This window comes from Salmo trutta, chromosome 16 (genome assembly GCF_901001165.1).
Source record: "Salmo trutta chromosome 16, fSalTru1.1, whole genome shotgun sequence".
NCBI lineage: Eukaryota > Metazoa > Chordata > Actinopteri > Salmoniformes > Salmonidae > Salmo > Salmo trutta.
In genome coordinates this window covers 4,731,445-4,753,340 of record NC_042972.1, presented here as the reverse complement: position 1 = coordinate 4,753,340, position 21,896 = coordinate 4,731,445, and the positions used below count along the sequence as shown (strand labels likewise).

General features: G+C 46.3%; 1 protein-coding gene across 5 annotated transcripts in view; it reads right to left on the bottom strand.

Annotated features, from left to right (window-relative positions):
• Positions 1 to 21,896, bottom strand: part of atg7 (ATG7 autophagy related 7 homolog (S. cerevisiae)) — a 111,315-nt gene that overhangs the window by 35,806 nt on the left and 53,613 nt on the right. For all 5 annotated transcript variants that reach the window (XR_003867022.1, XM_029692821.1, XM_029692819.1 and 2 more), the window contains exon 18: positions 13,042 to 13,164. Coding sequence is in view for 4 of the 5 variants with exons in the window: in XM_029692821.1 (XP_029548681.1) it covers positions 13,042 to 13,164 (123 nt within the window). In the remaining variant the exon portion in view is untranslated. The remainder of the gene's footprint in view (positions 1 to 13,041; positions 13,165 to 21,896) is intronic.

The following is a 21,896-nucleotide window of genomic DNA, read 5'->3' as shown; positions in this document are numbered from 1 at the left end:
GACCAGACAGGACTGGCAAAAAGTGCTCTTCACTGACGAGTTGTGGTTTTGTCTCACCACTACAATAATTCGCGTTTATCGTGGAAGGAATGAGCGTTACACCGAGGCCTGTACTCTGGAGCGGGATCGATTTGGAGGTGGAGGGTCCATCATGGTCTGGGGCGGTGCGTCACAGCATCATCAGACTGAGCTTGTTATCATTGCAGGCAATCTCAACGCTGTGCGTTACAGGGAAGACATCCCTTCCTGCAGGCTCATCCTGACATGACCCTCCAGCATGACAGTGCCACCAGCCATACTGCTCATTCCGTGCGTGATTTCCTGCAAGACAGGAATATCAGTGTTCTGCCATGGCCTGTGAAGAGCCTGGATCTCAATCCCATTGAGCATTGTTTTTTATTTTTAATCTAACCTTTATTTTACTAGGCAAGTCAGTTAAGAACAAATTCTTATTTTCAATGACGGCCTAGGAACAGCCTTGTTCAGAGGCAGAACGACAGATTTGTACCTTGTCAGCTCGGGGATTCGATCTTGCAACCTTTCGGTTACTAGTCCAACGCTCTAACCACTAGGCTACGCTGCCGCCCCCGTAGCCGTCAGGAGATGACTTGGAAACGGCTACTTGGGGAAACAGTGAGCGCTGTTACCGTTGCTAGGGTGTTGTGGATGGGGATGGCGGATGGGCGAACCTCTGATTCCAAAAGTTGCAAGTTCAAATCCAGTGATAGAAATATATATATATATATATATTTTTGTTTTAAGGCTATCCTAACCCTTAACCATTTGGAGTTAATGCCTAAAATGAACATTTTAAACAATTTGAAATTTGACGTTTGGAACAACTTCTACGCTTGAGAAACATGGATGACCGTCTAATTCTGAAGTGAAACAGAGCTAGTTGAGTTATTCATGTGTGCAAACAAAAATACTGAATAGCAGTTTGGCTTAGAATACTGAAAACTGCGAAAGTGAACAAATGTGAACAGAACAGCGGTACCAAGTAAACAATTATCTGATCGATAAAGACATGAAACAATCTATATTCAGGCTAGTTACTTTAACGGTAAACTAAATATCTGATCGATAAAGACACGAAACAATCTATATTCAGGCTAGTTATACAGAACAAACATAAAAATGCAACATGCAACAATTTAAAAGATTTTACAGTCCATAGAAGGAAACCAGTCAATTGAAATAAATTCATTAGGCCCTAATCTATGGGCTTCACATGACTAGGAAAACAGATATCTGTTGGTCAGAGATACTGTACCTTAAACGGTGATGATGCCAGATGGCAATAAGGCACCTCAGGAGGTTTGTGGTATATGGCCAATATACCACGGCTAAGGGCTGTGTCCAGGCTCTCTGCGTTGTGTCGTGCATAAGAACAACCTTTAGCCGTGCTATATTGGCCATATACCACACCTCCTCGGGCCTTATTGCTTCAATATCATACTTCTATGGATGTCAATCCCAACACGTTCATGTTATCGTCACCAATCAACTGACAACCACCACCGATTTCTGTATGCTAAGCTACGCTAACCAGCTTATACGAATGGGAGTTAGCATTTAGCAGTCACTTCTTCTAAAACCTGAAAGTAACCACATTGTGGGCATGTTACAATACATAAATCATGACGGATTTGACAAATATCCAGTTTGTTAGATCAGATTTGTTTAATGTGACCCCAATCTGTTTAATGGAATGGTCTGCGTTACCGCATATAAAAGTCGCTATCAATAATACAGTGCAGAGCGTTTGATTCGGCTGCTGAGGGGGGGGCAAGGAGACCACTAAACTACGTGCCGTTTTCAAGGGATTGTTAAATAAATGTTAGAACATTTTGGTTTTAATATCATCATCACCTCTTGAAGAGCAGTCAGAACTCCACATTTGCCATTATTAAAAAAAATATATATATAATGTTTTAATGTACTTATTTTTTACGTTTTAATAATAACGACACACATATACATATATTATATATATATATATACATATATTATATATATATACATATACATATATATATATATATATATATATACACACATACATACACATATACATATATATATATATACACATACATACATACATATATATACATACATACACATATATATACACATACATACACACACACACACACACACACACACACACACACACACACACACATACATACATACAATCTTTTTTAGTCCAAAAACAAAAAGGTTCTATATAGAACACCAAAGAATAATTTTTTTCTAAGCCTATTTTACATTACCCGTACGTAATGTTTACACTGAAATAGTAGTTACAACAATCTGCTTTCTGTCAGTCTGAGTAATGAGCGGGAGCAGAACATGGGATTTTCCCACAGAGCAGATCTTAGCCTCGTCCAAGACAAGTCATTACTCAGCTGAGAGAAAAAGAGAGAGAGAGAGAGAGAGAGAGAGAGAGAGAGAGAGAGAGATGAGGAGAGAGAACACAAAGTGGCTAAACTCTGGTGCCCAAACACTAGGCATGCCCTGGAGCTGTTATCAGAGGACAGACTAGGGTGCCCCAGCCACATCATAATTCACACGGGCACGAATGGGACAAGCAGGAAATGGTAGCCACAGCACTCAAGGGAGTGATTGAAAAAGCTTCTTCCACTTTCCACAACGCACAAGTGGTTATCTCCACCCTGCTACCACGAAGATACTCTCACCCTGTCACCATACAGCGGGTGAATGCAAGCATTTCCCAGGACTGTGCCTCAAAACCTAACGTCTACCTGGCCCACCACTCAACCCTGGACTTGAACAGCCTTTACGACCAGGTCCACCTCTACAAGGCAGCAATCCCAACTTTCCAATTCCACACAGAAGGACGTCACCCTCAACTGTAGCCACAGCACCTCACACAGGAGCAACAGAGCAACGGACACCCCACCTAGATCAGCTAGACACCCTCCCAGACCTGCAAGACCCCCTCCTGAAGGACCTGCACCGAGAGAACCCACGACAAGAGGACCTACACCCAGACCACAGCATCACCAGCCACACCCCAACCAGCTAAGACCACCCCAAGCAAACCCTGGCCACACCCTATATAGGCCCCCCCATATCAGACCTATGACCCTTCTGTCCACCCCATGCCCCCTGCCCCTGCGGCAAGGACATCAACATGACAGCAGGACATACACCCAGGCGGTGAGCAGAGCAACAGGCCCAACCCCCACTATTGTACCCAACATGCTCTGCTCACACCTGTGATGGTCCGGGGCTTAAACCACACAAAAATAACACTGGACACTATGGAACACAAAGCTTTTACTATCTCATCCTGGAATATGCAAGGTCTGAGGTCATCTGCCTTTGGCCTAAAGATCAGGAACCCAGACTTCCTCCTTGAAATCAGAAATACAGACATTATCATCCTACAAGAAAAATGTACGTTTTACATCTGAAATGAATAAGGAAATGATCTCAACAGAGAAACATTACCTACAGTGAGGGAAAAAAGTATTTGATCCCCTGCTGATTTTGTACATTTGCCCACTGACAAAGAAATGATCAGTCTATCATTGTAATGGTAGGTTTATTTTAACAGTGAGAGACAGAATAACAACAAAACAATCCAGAAAAACACGTCAAAAATGTAATAAATTGATTTGCATTTTAATGAGGGAAATAAGTATTTGACCCCCTCTAAATCAGAAAGATTTCTGGCTCCCAGGTGTCTTTTATACAGGTAACGAGCTGAGATTAGGAGCACACTCTTAAAGGGAGTGCTCCTAATCTCAGTTTGTTACCTGTATAAAAGACACCTGTCCATAGAAGCAATCAATCAATCAGATTCCAAACTCTCCACAATGGCCAAGACCAAAGAGCTCTCCAAGGATGTCAGGGACAATATTGTAGACCTACACAAGGCTGGAATGGGCTACAAGACCATCGCCAAGCAGCTTGGTGAGAAGGTGACAACAGTTGGTGCGATTATTCGCAAATGGAAGAAACACAAAAGAACTGTCAATCTCCCTCGGCCTGGGGCTCCATGCAAGATCTCACCTCGTGGAGTTGCAATGATCATGAGAACGGTGAGGAAATAGCCCAGAACTACACGGGAGGATCTTGTCAATGATCTCAAGGCAGCTGGGACCATAGTCACCAAGAAAACAATTGGTAACACACTACGCTGTGAAGGACTGAAATCCTGCAGCGCCCGCAAGGTCCCCCTGCTCAAGAAAGCACATATACATGCCCGTCTGAAGTTTGCCAATGAACATCTGAATGATTCAGAGGACAACTGGGTGAAAGTGTTGTGGTCAGATGAGACCAAAATGGAGCTCTTTGGCATCAACTCAACTCACCGTGTTTGGAGGAGGAGGAATGCTGCCTATGACCTCAAGAACATTATCCCCACCGTCAAACATGGAGGTGGAAACATTATGCTTTGGGGGTGTTTTTCTGCTAAGGGGACAGGACAACTTCACTGCATCAAAGGGACGATGGACGGGGCCATGTACCATCAAATCTTGGGTGAGAACCTCCTTCCCTCAGCCAGGGCATTGAAAATGGGTTGTGGATGGGTATTCCAGCATGACAATGACCCAAAACATATGGCCAAGGCAACAAAGGAGTGGCTCAAGAAGAAGCACATTAAGGTCCTGGAGTGGCCTAGCCAGTCTCCAGACCTTAATCCCATGGAAAATCCGTGGAGGGAGCTGAAGGTTTGAGTTGCCAAACGTCAGCCTCGAAACCGTAATGACTTGGAAAAGATCTGCAAAGAGGAGTAGGACAAAATCCCTCCTGAGATGTGTGCAAACCTGGTGGCCAACTACAAGAAACGTCTGACCTCTGTGATTGCCAACAAGGGTTTTCTTTGTCAGTGGGCAAACGTACAAAATCAGCAGGGGATCAAATACTTTTTTCCCCTCACTGTATATCAATACTTTAACGATGACAGCTTCTCCATCCTAGAGGAGATCAACCAATTCCAGGCCCACTAGTCTGTGGCGACCAAAATGCCAGAACTGGACAAGAACCTCAGCACACAGGGTGACAAACACCAACCTGGAGGTGACAGCATTCCTTCCCCCATACGCCCCCCCCGTAGACACAACTATGACAACATAACCAACACAAACGGGTCACGACTCCTGCAGCTCTGTCGGACGCTGGGAATGTACATTGTCAATGGTAGACTTCGAGGGGACTCCTATGGTAGGTACACCTACAGCTCATCTCTTGGCAGTAGTACTGTAGACTACTTTATCCCTGACCTCCACCCAGAGTCTCTCAGAGTGTTCACAGTCAGTCCACTGACAGGCCTATCAGATCACAGCAAAACCACACTATTTGAACAAAGCAATAGTCAATCATGAGGCATCAAAGCCAAAGGAACTGAATAATATTAAGAAATGAATGTAGCGTGGAAATCTACCAAAAAACAATTAGACAACAACAAATTCAATCCCTTCGACAATTTCCTGGATAAAATGTTTCACTGTAATAGTTAAGGTGTAAACTTAGCAGTAGAAAGCCTAAACAGTATATTTGACCTCTCAGCTTCCCTATCAAATCTAAACATTTCAAGCAGACAAACTAAGAAAATGAATTGGCGAGGGCACTAGAACAGTCCGCAGCACTCGGACTCACCCTACTAGAATCCGAAGTCAAATGTTAGCTGATGATCTGGTGCTTCTGTCCCCAACCAAGGAGAACCTACCGCAGCACCTAGATCTTCTGCACAGATTCTGCCAGACCTGGGCCCTGACAGTAAATCTCAGTAAGACCAAAATAATGGTGTTCCAAAAAAGGTCCAGTTACCAGGACCACAAATACAAATTCCATCTAGACACTGTTGCCCTTGAGCACACAAAAAAATGATACATCCCTCGGCCTAAACACCAGCGCCACAGGTAACTTCCACAAAACTGTGAACGATCTGAGAGACAAGGCAAGAAGGGACTTCTATGCCATCAAAAGGAACAGAAATTTCGACATACAAATTAGGATCTGGCTAAAAATACTTGAATCAGTTATAGAACCCATTGCCCTTTATGTTTATGAGGTCTGGGGTCCGCTCACCAACCAAGAATTCACAAAATGGGACAAACACCAAATTGAGACTCTGCATGCAGAATTAGGCAAAAATATCCTCTGTGTACAACGTAAAACACCAAATAGTGCATGCAGAGCAGAATTAGGTCGATATCCGCTAATTATCAAGATACAGAAAAGAGCAATTCAATTCTACAAACACCTAAAAGGAAGCAAATCTTTGACTATTTACAGACTCAGTGAGCATAGCCTTGCTATTGAGAAAGGCCGCCGTAGGCAGACCTGGCTCTCAAGAGAAGACAGGCTATGTGCAACACTGCCCACAAAATGAGGTGGAAACTGAGCTGCACTTCCTAACCTCCTGCCAAATGTGTGACCATATGAAATACCACAGTATGCAATTACAGCAGCAAGATTTGTGACCTGTTGCCACAAGAAAAGGGCAACCAGGGAAGAACAAACACCATTGTAAATACAACCCATATTTATGCTTATTTATTTTCTCATTTGTACATCGTTACAACACTGTATATAGACATAATGTGACATTTGTAATGTCTTTATTCTTTTGGAACTTCTGTGAGTGTAATGTTTACTGTACATTTTATATTGTTTATTTCACTTTTGTATATTATTTATTTCACTTGCTTTGGCAATGTTAACATATGTTTCCCATGCCAAGAAAACCCCTTGAATTAAATTATAGAGAGACAGAGAGAGGAGAGAGACATAGAGGAGAGAGACAGAGGAGAGACAGAGGAGAGAGAAAGAGAGGAGAGAGAGAGAAGAGAGAGGAGACAGAGGAGAGAGAGAAGAGACAGAGAGCGAGAGAGGAAAGAGAGAGAAGACAGAAGAGACAGAGAGCGAGAGAGTAGACAGAAGAGAGAGGAGAGATGTAGAAAGTCACTTTAATAACTCTACCTACATATTACCTCAATTAACCGGTACCCCCTGTATATATATATTAATGAACCCACCAGGTACAATCCCAAAGCCGCAAACACTGGCACCCTCATAGATATCATCCTAACCAATGTGCCATCTAATTACACCTCTGCTGTTTTCAACCAAGATCTCAGCGATCACTGCCTCATTGCCTGCACCCGTAATGGGTCAGCGGTCAAACGACCTCCACTCATCACTGTCAAACGCTCCCTGAAACATTTCAACGAGCAAGCCTTTCTAATCGACCTGGCCCTGGTATCCTGGAAGGATATTGACCTCATCCCGTCAGTAGACGATGCCTGGTTATTTTTTTAAAATGCCTTCCTCTCCATCTTAAATAAGCATGCCCCTTTCAAGAAATTTAGAACCAGGAACAGATATAGCCCTTGGTTCTCCCCAGACCTGACTGCCCTTAACCAACACAAAAATATCCTGTGGCGTTCTGCATTAGCATCGAACTGCCCCCGCGATATGCAACTTTTTAGGGAAGTTAGAAACCAATACACACAGGCAGTTAGAAACGCCAAGGCTAGCTTTTTCAAACAGAAATTTGCTTCGTGCAACTCCAACTCTAAAAAGTTCTGGGACATTGTAAAGTCCATGGAGAATAAGAACACCTCCTCCCAGCTGCCCACTGCACTGAGGATAGGAAACTCTGTCACCACCGATAAGCCCACTATAATTGAGAATTTCAATAAGCATTTTTCTACGGCTGGCCATGCTTTCCACCTAACTACCCCTACTGCATTCAACAGCACTGCACCCCCCACAGCTACTCGCCCAAGCCTCCCCCATTTCTCCTTCTCCCAAATCCATTCAGCTGATGTTCTGAAAGAGCTGCAAAATCTGGACCCCTACAAATCAGCTGGGCTTGACAATCTGGACCCTTTCTTTCTAAAATTATCTGCCGAAATTATTGCAACCCCTATTACTAGCCTGTTCAACCTCTCTTTCGTGTCGTCTGAGATTCCCATAGATTGGAAAGCAGCTGCTGTCATCCCCCTCTTCAAAGGAGGTGACACTCTTGACCCAAATTGCTACAGACCTATATCCATCCTACCCTGCCTTTCTAAGGTCTTCGAAAGCCAAGTCAACAAACAGATTACCGACTATTTCGAATCCCACCGCACCCTCTCCGCTATGCAATCTGGTTTCAGAGCTGGTCATGGGTGCACCTCAGCCACGCTCAAGGTCCTAAACGACATCGTAACCGCCATCGATAAGAAACAATACTGTGCTGCCGTATTCATTGACCTGGCCAAAGCTTTTGACTCTGTTAATCACCACATCCTCATTGGTAGACTTAGTTGCCTTGGTTTCTCAAACGATTGCGTCGCCTGGTTCACCAACTACTTATCTGACAGAGTTCAGTGTGTCAAATCGGAGGGCCTACTGTCTGGACCTCTGGCAGTCTCTATGGGGGTACCGCAGGGTTCAATTCTTGGGCCAACTCTTTTCTCTGTATACATAAATGATGTCGCTCTTGCTGCTGGTGAATCTCTGATCCACCTCTACGCAGACGACACCATTCTGTATACTTCTGGCCCTTCTTTGGACACTGTGTTAACAACCCTCCAGACGAGCTTCAATTCCATTCAACTCTCCTTCCGTGGTCTCCAACTGCTCCTAAACACAAGTAAAACTAAATGCATGCTCTTCAACCGATCGCTGCCTGCACCTGCCCGCCCATCCAGCATAACTTCTCTGGACGGTTCTAACTTAGAATTTGTGGACAACTACAAATACCTAGGTGTCTGGTTAGACTGTAAACTCTCCTTCCAGACTCACATCAATCATCTCCAATCCAAAGTGAAATCTAGAATTGGCTTCCTATTTCGCAACAAAGCATCCTTCACTCATGCTGCCAAACATACCCTCGTAAAACTGACCATCCTACCAATCCTCGACTTCGGCGATGTCATTTACAAAATAGCCTCCAATACCCTACTCAACAAGCTGGATGCAGTCTATCACAGTGCCATCCGTTTTGTCACCAAAGCCCCATATACAACCCACCACTGCGACCTGTATGCTCTCGTTGGCTGGCCTTCACTTCATAATCGTCGCCAAACACATTGGCTCCAGGTCATCTACAAGACCCTGCTAGGTAAAGTCCCCCCTTATCTCCGCTCACTGGTCACCATAGCAGCACCCACCTGTAGCACGCACTCCAGCAGGTATATCTCTCTGGTTACCCCTAAAGCCAACTCCTCCTTTGGTCGTCTCTCCTTCCAGTTCTCAGCTGCCAATGACTGGAACGAACTACAAAAATCTCTAAAACTGGAAACACTTATCTCCCTTACTAGCTTTAAGCACCAGCTGTCAGAGCAGCTCACAGATCTCTGCACCTGTACATAGCCCATCTATAATTTAGCCCAAACTACTACCTCTTCCCCTACTGTATTTATTTATTTTATTTATTTTGCTCCTTTGCACCATATTATTTATATTTTAACTTTTAACTTTCTTCAAACTACAAATCTACCATTCCAGTGTTTTTCTTGCTATACTTTATTTACTTTGCCACCATGGCATTTTTTGCCTTTACCTCCCTTATCTCACATCATTTGCTCACATTGTATATAGACTTATTTTTTTCTACTGCATCATTGATTGTATGTTGTTTTACTCCATGTGTAACTCTGTGTTTTTGTATGTTGTCAAACTGCTTTGCTTTATCTTGGCCAGGTCGCAATTGTAAATGAGAACTTGTTCTCAACTTGCCTACCTGGTTAAATAAAGGTGAAATAAATAAAAAATAAAATAAATATAGTCTCCACATTGACTCTGTACCGGTACCCCCTGTATATAGCCTCCATATTGACTCTATACCGGTACACCCTGTATATAGCCTCCACATTGACTCTGTACCGTAATACCCTGTATATAGCCTCCATATTGACTCTGTACCGGTGTACCCTGTATATAGCCTCCACATTGACTCTGTACCGGTACCCCCTGTATATAGCCTCCACATTGACTCTGTACCGGTGTACCCTGTATATAGCCTCCACACTGACTCTGTACCGGTACCCCCTGTATATAGCCTCCACATTGACTCTGTACCGTAACACCCTGTATATAGCCTCCCCATTGACTCTGTACCGTAACACCCTGTATATAGCCTCCACATTGACTCTGTACCGTAACACCCTGTATATAGCCTCCACATTGACTCTGTACCGTAACACCCTGTATATAGCCTCCACATTGACTCTGTACCGGTGTACCCCCTGTATATAGCCTCCACATTGACTCTGTACCGTAACACCCTGTATATAGCCTCCACATTGACTCTGTACCGGTACACCCTGTATATAGCCTCCACATTGACTCTGTACCGCTACCCCCTGTATATAGTCTCCACATTGACTCTGTACCGGTACCCCCTGTATATAGCCTCCACATTGACTCTGTACCGGTACCCCCTGTATATAGCCTCCACATTGACTCTGTACCGTAATACCCTGTATATAGCCTCCACATTGACTCTGTACCGTAATACCCCCTGTATATAGACTCCACATTGACTCTGTACCGTAACACCCTGTATATAGCCTCCACATTGACTCTGTACCGTAACACCCTGTATATAGACCCACTGTTGTTATTTACTGCTGCTCTTTAATTATTTGTTATTCTTATCTCTTACCTTTTTTCTTTTTTTTTCTTCTTAAAACTGCGTTGTTGGTTAAAGCCTGTATTCAGCATTTCACTGTAAGGTCTACTACACCTGTTGTATTCAGCATTTCACTGTAAGGTCTACTACACCTGTTGTATTCAGCATTTCACTGTGAGGTCTACTACACCTGTTGTATTCAGCATTTCACTGTAAGGTCTACTACACCTGTTGTATTCAGCATTTCACTGTGAGGTCTACTACACCTGTTGTATTCAGCATTTCACTGTAAGGTCTACTACACCTGTTGTATTCAGCATTTCACTGTAAGGTCTACTACACCTGTTGTATTCAGCATTTCACTGTGAGGTCTACTACACCTGTTGTCTTCAGCATTTCACTGTGAGGTCTACTACACCTGTTGTATTCAGCATTTCACTGTGAGGTCTACTACACCTGTTGTATTCAGCATTTCACTGTGAGGTCTACTACACCTGTTGTATTCAGCATTTCACTGTAAGGTCTACTACACCTGTTGTATTCAGCATTTCACTGTGAGGTCTACTACACCTGTTGTATTCAGCATTTCTCTGTAAGGTCTACTACACCTGTTGTATTCAGCATTTCACTGTAAGGTCTACTACACCTGTTGTATTCAGCATTTCACTGTAAGGTCTACTACACCTGTTGTATTCAGCATTTCACTGTGAGGTCTACTACACCTGTTGTATTCAGCATTTCACTGTAAGGTCTACTACACCTGTTGTATTCAGCATTTCACTGTGAGGTCTACTACACCTGTTGTATTCAGCATTTCTCTGTAAGGTCTACTACACCTGTTGTATTCAGCATTTCACTGTGAGGTCTACTACACCTGTTGTATTCAGCATTTCACTGTGAGGTCTACTACACCTGTTGTATTCAGCATTTCACTGTGAGGTCTACTACACCTGTTGTATTCAGCATTTCACTGTAAGGTCTACTACACCTGTTGTATTCAGCATTTCACTGTAAGGTCTACTACACCTGTTGTATTCAGCATTTCACTGTAAGGTCTACTACACCTGTTGTATTCAGCATTTCACTGTGAGGTCTACTACACCTGTTGTATTCAGCATTTCACTGTGAGGTCTACTACACCTGTTGTATTCAGCATTTCACTGTAAGGTCTACTACACCTGTTGTATTCAGCATTTCACTGTGAGGTCTACTACACCTGTTGTATTCAGCATTTCACTGTAAGGTCTACTACACCTGTTGTATTCAGCATTTCACTGTGAGGTCTACTACACCTGTTGTATTCAGCATTTCACTGTGAGGTCTACTACACCTGTTGTATTCAGCATTTCACTGTGAGGTCTACTACACCTGTTGTATTCAGCATTTCACTGTGAGGTCTACTACACCTGTTGTATTCAGCATTTCACTGTGAGGTCTACTACACCTGTTGTATTCAGCATTTCACTGTAAGGTCTACTACACCTGTTGTATTCAGCATTTCACTGTAATGTCTACTACACCTGTTATATTTGGTGTGTGTGTGTTTACATCTGTTTTAGTGTGTGTTTGTGCATGCAGTGCGGTGTGCGTTGAGGTGTGCAGTGAGGTGTGCAGTGAGGTGTGAGGTGAGGTGTGAGGTGTGCTGTGAGGTGTGCTGTGAGGTGTGAGGTGTGCGGTGAGGTGTGCGGTGAGATGTGCGGTGATGTGTGCGGTGAGGTGTGCAGTGAGGTGTGCAGTGAGGTGTGCGGTGAGGTGTGCAGTGAGGTGTGCGGTGAGGTGTGCGGTGAGGTGTGAGGTGTGCGGTGAGGTGTGCGGTGAGGTGTGCGGTGAGGTGTGAGGTGTGCGGTGAGGTGTGCGGTGAGGTGTGCGGTGAGGTGTGCGGTGAGGTGTGAGGTGTGCAGTGAGGTGTGCGGTGAGGTGTGAGGTGAGGTGTGCGGTGAGGTGTGCGGTGAGGTGTGCGGTGAGGTGTGCGGTGAGGTGTGCGGTGAGGTGTGCGGTGTGCGGTGAGGTGTGCGGTGTGCGGTGAGGTGTGCGGTGAGGTGTGAGGTGTGCGGTGAGGTGTGCAGTGAGGTGTGCAGTGAGGTGTGCAGTGAGGTGTGCAGTGAGGTGTGCAGTGAGGTGTGCAGTGAGGGGTGAGGTGTGGTGTGAGGTGTGGTGTGAGGTGTGGTGTGAGGTGTGCGGTGAGGTGTGCGGTGAGGTGTGCGGTGAGGTGTGCGGTGAGGTGTGCGGTGAGGTGTGCGGTGAGGTGTGCGGTGAGGTGTGCGGTGAGGTGTGCGGTGAGTTGTGCGGTGAGGTGTGCGGTGAGGTGTGCGGTGAGGTGTGCGGTGAGGTGTGCGGTGAGGTGTGCGGTGAGGTGTGCGGTGAGGTGTGCGGTGAGGTGTGCGGTGAGGTGTGCGGTGAGGTGTGCGGTGAGGTGTGCGGTGAGGTGTGCGTACCTCTGCGTTCTGTGTCTCCTGGTGTAGCTGAGTCAAACCAGTCAGGTCCTCCAGGAAGGAGTGGGAGGAGTTAAACACCTTGGACAGGAAGTTGAAACCATCCTTCTCATAGCTGTCCAGGACCTAGGGTGTAAACAAAAACAACAGGGTCAATAACAATAACTATCATCAAACCCCTAAACAACAAAAACAACATCATCATCACCACCACCATGATAGGCTAGGGGGGTGCTGTAGTCTGGGGGACAAGGCTAGGGGGGTTCTGTAGTCTGGGGGACAAGGCTAGGGGGGTGCTGTAGTCTGGGGGACAAGGCTAGGGGGGTTCTGTAGTCTGGGGGACAAGGCTAGGGGGGTTCTGTAGTCTGGGGGACAAGGCTAGGGGGGTGCTGTAGTCTGGGGGACAAGGCTAGGGGGGTTCTGTAGTCTGGGGGACAAGGCTAGGGGGGTTCTGTAGTCTGGGGGACAAGGCTAGGGGGGGGTTCTGTAGTCTGGGGGACAAGGCTAGGGGGGGTTCTGTAGTCTGGGGGACAAGGCTAGGGGGGTGCTGTAGTCTGGGGGACAAGGCTAGGGGGGTTCTGTAGTCTGGGGGACAAGGCTAGGGGGGTGCTGTAGTCTGGGGGACAAGGCTAGGGGGGTTCTGTAGTCTGGGGGACAAGGCTAGGGGGGGTCTGTAGTCTGGGGGACAAGGCTAGGGGGGGTCTGTAGTCTGGGGGACAAGGCTAGGGGGGGTCTGTAGTCTGGGGGACAAGGCTAGGGGGGTTCTGTAGTCTGGGGGACAAGGCTAGGGGGGTTCTGTAGTCTGGGGGACAAGGCTAGGGGGGTTCTGTAGTCTGGGGGACAAGGCTAGGGGGGTTCTGTAGTCTGGGGGACAAGGCTAGGGGGGTTCTGTAGTCTGGGGGGACAAGGCTAGGTGGGGTCTGGGGGACAAGGCTAGTAGGGGTCTGTAGTCTGGGGGGACAAGGCTAGGAGGGGTCTGTAGTCTGGGGGGACAAGGCTAGGGGGGGTCTGTAGTCTGGGGGACAAGGCTAGGGGGGTTCTGTAGTCTGGGGGACAAGGCTAGGGGGGTTCTGTAGTCTGGGGGACAAGGCTAGGAGGGGTCTGTAGTCTGGGGGACAAGGCTAGGAGGGGTCTGTAGTCTGGGGGACAAGGCTAGGGGGGGTCTGTAGTCTGGGGGACAAGGCTAGGGGGGTTCTGTAGTCTGGGGGACAAGGCTAGGGGGGTCTGTAGTCTGGGGGGACAAGGCTAGGAGGGGGTCTGTAGTCTGGGGGACAAGGCTAGGGGGGTCTGTAGTCTGGGGGACAAGGCTAGGGGGGGTCTGTAGTCTGGGGGACAAGGCTAGGAGGGGTCTGTAGTCTGGGGGACAAGGCTAGGGGGGGTCTGTAGTCTGGGGGACAAGGCTAGGGGGGTTCTGTAGTCTGGGGGACAAGGCTAGGGGGGGTCTGTAGTCTGGGGGACAAGGCTAGGGGGGGTCTGTAGTCTGGGGGACAAGGCTAGGGTCTGGTTCCACTATAGCAGACAGTGTTAGAATCCCTGAGCTGACAAGGTAAAAATCTGTCATTCTGCCCCTGAACAAGGCAGTTAACCCACTGTTTCCCGGTAGGCCGTCATTGTAAATAAGAATTTGTTCTTAACTGACTTGCCTAGTTTACTAAAGGTAAAATAAAAAATAAAACAAATAAAAAATCTCTCTGTTGAGACAAAGTCGCTCACTAATAACTCTGGCTCTGAGAATTATGGGAGTGTGTGGTGCGGGCTTTAAGAGCCCAGAGAGTTTAAACACGAACACGGATTTACTACACAACAGCGAGAGCCCGTCAGAACTTTTGATAAACTAGTCCCGTCTCCCGTAGCAACCCAGAAACAGGAGCGACGGAGAGTTTACAAGATTTCTCCTGATGTTTTCCAGACCTGCTTTACACTAGCAGCCATGTGACTCTGTGTATATTTACATGGGCTGTGTGTGTGTGTGTGTGTGTGTGTGTGTGTGTGTGTGTGTGTGTGTGTGTGTGTGTGTGTGTATGTATGTATGTAGTGTGTATTGTGTGTGTGTGTGTATGTAGTGTAGTGTAGTGTAGTGTGTGTGTGTAGGTGTGTGTGTGTGTGTAGTGTAGTGTAGTGTGTAGTGTAGTGTAGTGTAGTGTATGTATGTGTGTGTGTGTAGTGTAGTGTGTGTGTGTAGTGTAGTGTGTGTGTAGTGTGTGTGTAGTGTAGTGTGTGTGTAGTGTGTGGTGTGTGTGTAGTGTGTGTGTAGTGTAGTGTGTAGTGTGTGTAGTGTGTGTGTAGTGTGTGTAGTGTGTGTGTAGTGTAGTGTGCGCATAGTGTGTGTAGTGTGTGTGTAGTGTAGTGTATGTGTGTGTGTAGTGTAGTGTGTGTGTAGTGTGTGTGTAGTGTGTGTGTGTAGTGTGTCTGTAGTGTAGTGTGTGTGTAGTGTGTGTGTAGTGTGTGGTGTGTGTGTAGTGTGTGTGTAGTGTAGTGTGTAGTGTAGTGTGTGTAGTGTGTGTGTAGTGTAGTGTGCACGTAGTGTGTGTGTAGTGTAGTGTGTGTGTAGTGTGTGTGTGTGTATATGTACGTTGGCTGTGTGTGTGTGTGTGTAGTGTGTGTGTGTAGTGTAGTGTAGTGTGTGTGTAGTGTGTGTGTAGTGTACTGTGTGTAGTGTACTGTGTGTAGTGTGTGTGTAGTGTGTGTGTGTGTAGTGTGTGTGTGTGTGTGTAGTGTGTGTGTAGTGTACTGTGTGTAGTGTGTGTGTGTGTGTGTGTGTGTGTGTGTGTAGTGTATCATCTGGTTTGAATAAAGCTCTCTCTCTCCAGTCAGATGTGGTTCTGCCCACCACTTCTCGTAACTTCCCTTCCAGAACTCTAAAACTACCTTTTAACTCTTTAGAGGACTCACAGATAAAACTACGTTTTAACTCTTTAGAGGACTCACAGATAAAACTACGTTTTAACTCTTTCCCTCTCACAGATAAAACTACCTTTTAACTCTTTCCCTCTCACAGATAAAACTACCTTTTAACTCTTTCCCTCTCACAGATAAAACTATGTTTTAACTCTTTAGAGGACTCCCAGAAATCTTTAGCAGCACTCATTGTTATTCTTGGATACCACTCTCTGCTCGGATGTTCATTTAGCTTTTAAAACAGTCTGTAGAACAACTGTCTTCATGTTGTCATTTAACCTGAATGTGTGGAGGTTAAGAAGAGAGAGAGAGAGAGAGACAGAGAGACAGAGAGAGAGACAGAGAGAGAGACAGAGAGAGAGACAGAGAGACAGAGAGAGACAGAGAGACAGAGAGAGACAGAGAGAGACAGAGAGAGACAGAGAGAGACAGAGAGAGACAGAGAGAGACAGAGACAGAGAGAGACAGAGACAGAGAGAGACAGACAGAGACAGAGAGAGACAGACAGAGACAGAGACAGACAGAGACAGAGAGAGACAGATACAGAGAGAGACAGATACAGAGAGAGACAGAGAGAGACAGAGAGAGATGAGAAAGAGAGACAATGAGACAGAAATACATTATTTCTGATTGAAATTAAATCTGTTTTATAAGAGAGACCTGGTCACTATGACAACAGTCAACAGCATGTCCAACCTGTGGACTGGTCACTATGACAACAGTATGTCCAACCTGTGGTCTGGTCACTATGACAACAGTCAACAGCATGTCCAACCTGTGGACTGGTCACTATGACAACAGTATGTCCAACCTGTGGACTGGTCACTATGACAACAGTATGTCCAACCTGTGGTCTGGTCACTATGACAACAGTATGTCCAGCCTGTGGACTGGTCACTATGACAACAGTATGTCCAGCCTGTGGACTGGTCACTATGACAACAGCATGTCCAACCTGTGGACTGGTCACTATGACAACAGCATGTCCAACCTGTGGACTGGTCACTATGACAACAGTATGTCCAACCTGTGGTCTGGTCACTATGACAACAGTATGTCCAACCTGTGGTCTGGTCACTATGACAACAGTATGTCCAACCTGTGGTCTGGTCACTATGACAACAGTATGTCCAACCTGTGGACTGGTCACTATGACAACAGTATGTCCAACCTGTGGTCTGGTCACTATGACAACAGTATGTCCAACCTGTGGTCTGGTCACTATGACAACAGTATGTCCAACCTGTGGACTGGTCACTATGACAACAGTATGTCCAACCTGTGGACTGGTCACTTTAACGGTTAGTGAAGTACTGTATGTAGAGGTTTGGCAAAGCTGTGAGACAACGCCACGTCAAGAAGACAATGATTTATTGTAGTTTGTGCCTTCAGAATAAATGAGGGAGAGGGAGGAGGGAGCCAGCCCTTAAATTGGCATGATATTTTCTGCCGAACACTTGTTTTGTTTCCATGGTGACCTGGCCTTACAGACAGCTAACTGTAGCGTAATGGCCCCGATATAAAATTAAACTAGAGGGAGAAGAGAGGAGGAGGAGAGGGAGAAGAGAGGAGGAGGAGGAGGGGGAGAAGAGTGGAGGAGAGGGAGAGGAGGGGGAGAAGAGAGGAAGAGGAGGGAGAAGAGAGGAAGAGGAGAGGGAGAAGAGAGGAGGAGGAGGAGGAGGAGAGGGAGAGGAGGAGAGGGAGAAGAGAGGAGGAGGGGGAGAAGAGAGGAAGAGAGGGAGAAGAGAGGAGGAGGAGGAGAAGAGAGGAAGAGAGGGAGAAGAGAGGAAGAGAGGGAGAAGAGAGGAGGAGGAGGAGGAGGAGGAGAGGGAGAGGGAGAAGAGAGGAGGAGGAGGAGGAGGGGGAGAAGAGAGGAGGAGAGGGAGAGGAGGGGGAGAGGGAGAAGAGAGGAGGAGGAAAGGGAGAGGAGGAGGAGGAGAGGGAGAAGAGAGGAAGAGGAGAGGGAGAAGAGAGGAAGAGGAGAGGGAGAAGAGAGGAAGAGGAGAGGGAGAAGAGGAGGAGGAGGGGGAGAGGAGGAGGAGGAGAGGGAGAGGAGGAGGAGAGGGAGAAGAGAGGAGGAGAGGGAGAAGAGAGGAAGAGGAGAGGGAGAAGAGAGGAGGAGGAGAGGGAGAGGGAGAGGATGAGGGGGAGAGGGAGAGGATGAGGGAGAAGAGAGGGAGAAGAGAGGAGGAGGAGGAGAGGAGGGGAGAGGGAGAAGAGGAGGAGAAGGAGGGGGAGAGGAGGAGGGGAAGAAGAGAGGAGGAGGAGAGGGAGAGGGGGAGAGGGAGAAGAGAGGAGGAGGAGAGGGAGAAGAGAGGAGGAGGAGAGGGGGAGAGGGAGAAGAGAGGTGGAGAGCGAATGAGAGGGAGAATAGAGGAAAAGAGGGAGATGAGGAGAGAATAGAGGAGAAAAGACAGGAGAGGAGGAGAGGAGAGAAGAGGAAGAAGAGGAGAGATTTATTCTCTGTATCGTTTTAAAATGATGCATATTTTTGGGATATTTAAAAATAACAATACATCTATATTCCATGTAATGTAGAGCTACAGTAGAACAGGACCGTGTTGAATCACTGAACCTCTTCCTCTGGGACATAAGGAGACATTTCAAACTTTTCTGCGGTACTGGAAACTTAAAAAGGGGTCAATATTTCTTTGACTTTGCTTCAAGCTTGTCTTTCTTTTTTCACATGAAAGTGGTAGATGTGAGAGGGTTTATGAACTCTGTATAACTTCAAAAGACTGCATTCAGTAAGAGAGAGAGACTAATTTAACTATTTGCAAATCTTTACAACACTGTATATAGCCATAATATGACATTTCAAATGTCTCTATTCCTTTGGAACTTTTGTTTATTATCTATTTCACTTGCTTTTAGCAATGTAAACATATGTTTCCCTTGCCAATAAAGCTATTGAATTGAGAGTGAGAGCGAGAGCGAGAGAGGGTATTAAACCAGGGTGGAAAGTCAGAATACTGGACATTGAGGACAATGCGACAGCCTGTGTCAATCTGTACAAGTCTGGAACAGTAGTAGTGAAAGGAAAACCTCAAACCTTTTCATCAGGCCTTTTACAGGATCAAAGAGAGCACAGCAGGAGAAGCTGACCTCTGGTGACGACCCCCCCCCCCCTATCCTGAGCGAGTCAGATCACACCCCCTTCTCAAACAGTCCCACAGACAAGCAAGAGATTCACCCCCCAGCACTGAGCAAAACCCAGATCCCACAACAGCACTGCTCCTGCATTAACATGAGGGATAAATTCACCCAGCTGGAGACCGAGATGGTAGAGCTCAAACGGCAATTCAACACATCCCAGACAGCACAACCCCTCCCCCGCAACCAGAGCTGAGAGAGCTGAGAGAGCTGAGAGAGCTAAGAGAGAGCTGAGAGAGAGCTAGAGAGAGCTGAGAGAGCTAGAGAGCTAGAGAGCTAGAGAGCTAGAGAGCTAGAGAGCTAGAGAGCTAGAGAGCTAGAGAGAGAGAGAGATAGAGAGAGAGAGAGAGCTAGAGAGAGAGCTAGAGAGAGAGATAGAGCTAGAGAGCTAGAGAGCTAGAGAGCTAGAGAGCTAGAGAGCTAGAGAGCTAGAGAGCTAGAGAGCTAGAGAGCTAGAGAGCTAGAGAGCTAGAGAGCTAGAGAGATAGAGAGCTAGAGAGAGAGAGAGATAGAGAGAGAGCTAGAGAGAGAGCTAGAGAGAGAGCTAGAGAGAGAGATAGAGAGAGAGATAGAGCTAGAGAGCTAGAGAGCTAGAGAGCTAGAGAGCTAGAGAGCTAGAGAGCTAGAGAGCTAGAGAGCTAGAGAGCTAGAGAGCTAGAGAGCTAGAGAGCTAGAGAGCTAGAGAGCTAGAGAGCTAGAGAGCTAGAGAGCTAGAGAGCTAGAGAGCTAGAGAGATAGAGAGATAGAGAGATAGAGAGCTAGAGAGCTAGAGAGCTAGAGAGCTAGAGAGCTATAGAGAGAGAGAGAGAGAGAGAGAGAGAGAGAGAGAGAGAGAGAGAGAGAGAGAGAGAGAGAGAGAGAGGTGTCTCCACGCTGGACTGCGGTTACAAACCCCCAACAGGCGTGAGAGGAAAAAAACAGTCCAGCTGGAGGAGGAGGTGAGAAAGCTGAGGTGGGACAATGAACAACTCATGAGAGCTGGCCATCCCCCAAGAGAAGCCAACAGAACAGTCCACTTCAGAACCAGACCCACAGGCAGGACAGACGAGATAGGACCCACCAACCCATCACACACCCCCCCTCCTAGCACCCAGTCAGCCCTCCTGTAAGGCGTCAGCTGGCGCCAAGCCCAACTTGGCTAGCCCGAACCAAACGAGCTGCATAGTCCCTTAAAAAGACCTTCGACTTGAAAAACTACAACAGAAGCAACAATAGTACTGTTTGTCCATTATGAGACACCGTAGCCAGTATACCACTTCCTCAACATAGTCAGAATTACATCTAAGATGTTTGGTTATTATTACTCAACGACAAAAAACCTGCATGAAAACGAGTCGTCTCTCATTAAATGACAACAAAGACTTGATTGAACAATTGGCCGAACTCAAGCATGCTGACAGCTTTACAGTTAGTGTAATGCATCTTAAGGTAGCTAGGTGGGACAACCACATGTCACAGGAAGTCCATTTTTCCTCAATAAAGTAGCTATCAGCAAAATCAGAGCTAGTAAGAGGGGGAGGGACCAAGTGAACTGCACATTTTATAGTGGCCTTTTATTGTCCGCAGCACAAGGTGCACCTGTGTAATGATCATGCTGTTTAGTCATCAAATAAAACATATGTAATATACAAAACAACTGAAATATTTTAGTAAAGTAATGTGAATAAATGGACAATAAGTGATCAGCAGTAATGGGCAGTCACTACCATCAGGGGACTTTCTCTTTCATTATTATTGTTTGTTTTAATTTTTACCCACTTTTTCTCCACAATTTCGTGATTACGTTCTTGTCTCAATGCTGCAACTCCCCAACGGGCTCGGGAGAGGCAAAGGTCGAGTCATGAGTCCTCTGAAACATGAAACCAAGCCCCGCTTCTTAACACAATGCCCGCTTAACCCGGAAGCCGGCTACACCAACGTGTCGGAGGAAACACGGTTCAACTGACAACCGAAGTCAGCCTGCAGGCGCCCGGCCCGCCACAAGGAGTCGCTAGAGCACGATGAGCTAAATTAAGCTCCCGCGGCCAAACCTCCGCTAATCCGGATGACGCTGGGCCAATTGTGCGCCGCTCTATGGGACTCCCCGTCACGGCCGGTTGTTACACAACCGGATCGAACCCCAGGCTGTAGTGACGCTGCAACACTGCGATGCAGTGCCTTAGACCGCTGCGCTACTTGGGAGGACTCGATCATGGGACTTTTATTTTATTTTTTTTATTCTGTGATACAGCATTAAATCCAAATAATCAGCACTAGATGGTATACTAAATGAAATTATAAAATATACAGATCACAAATAAAAAAAAATGGGCTATTCTTAAACATTATCCTCAGCTCTGGCATCTTCCCCAATATTTGGAACCAAAGTCTGGCCACCCAAATCCACAAAAGTGGAGACAAATTTGACCCCAATAACTACCTTGGGATATGAGTCAACAGCAACCTTGCGGAAATCCTCTGTATTATCATTAACAGCAGAGTTGTACATTTCCTCAGCGAAGAACAATGGACTGAGCAAATGTCAAATTGGCTTTTTACCAAATTACCATACGACAGACCACATATTCACCCTGCACAACCTAATAGACAAACCAACAAAACAAAAGGCAAAGTCTTCTCACGCTTAGTTGATTTCAAAAAAGCTTTTGACTAAATTTGGCATGAGGGTTTGGTATGAGGGTGTGCATACAACATTCTACATACAACATTCTAAAATCCATGTACACAAACAACAAATGTGCAGTTAAATTTGGCAATAAACACACACATTTCTTTCCTCAGGGCCGTGGGGAGAAACTGGGAAGCAG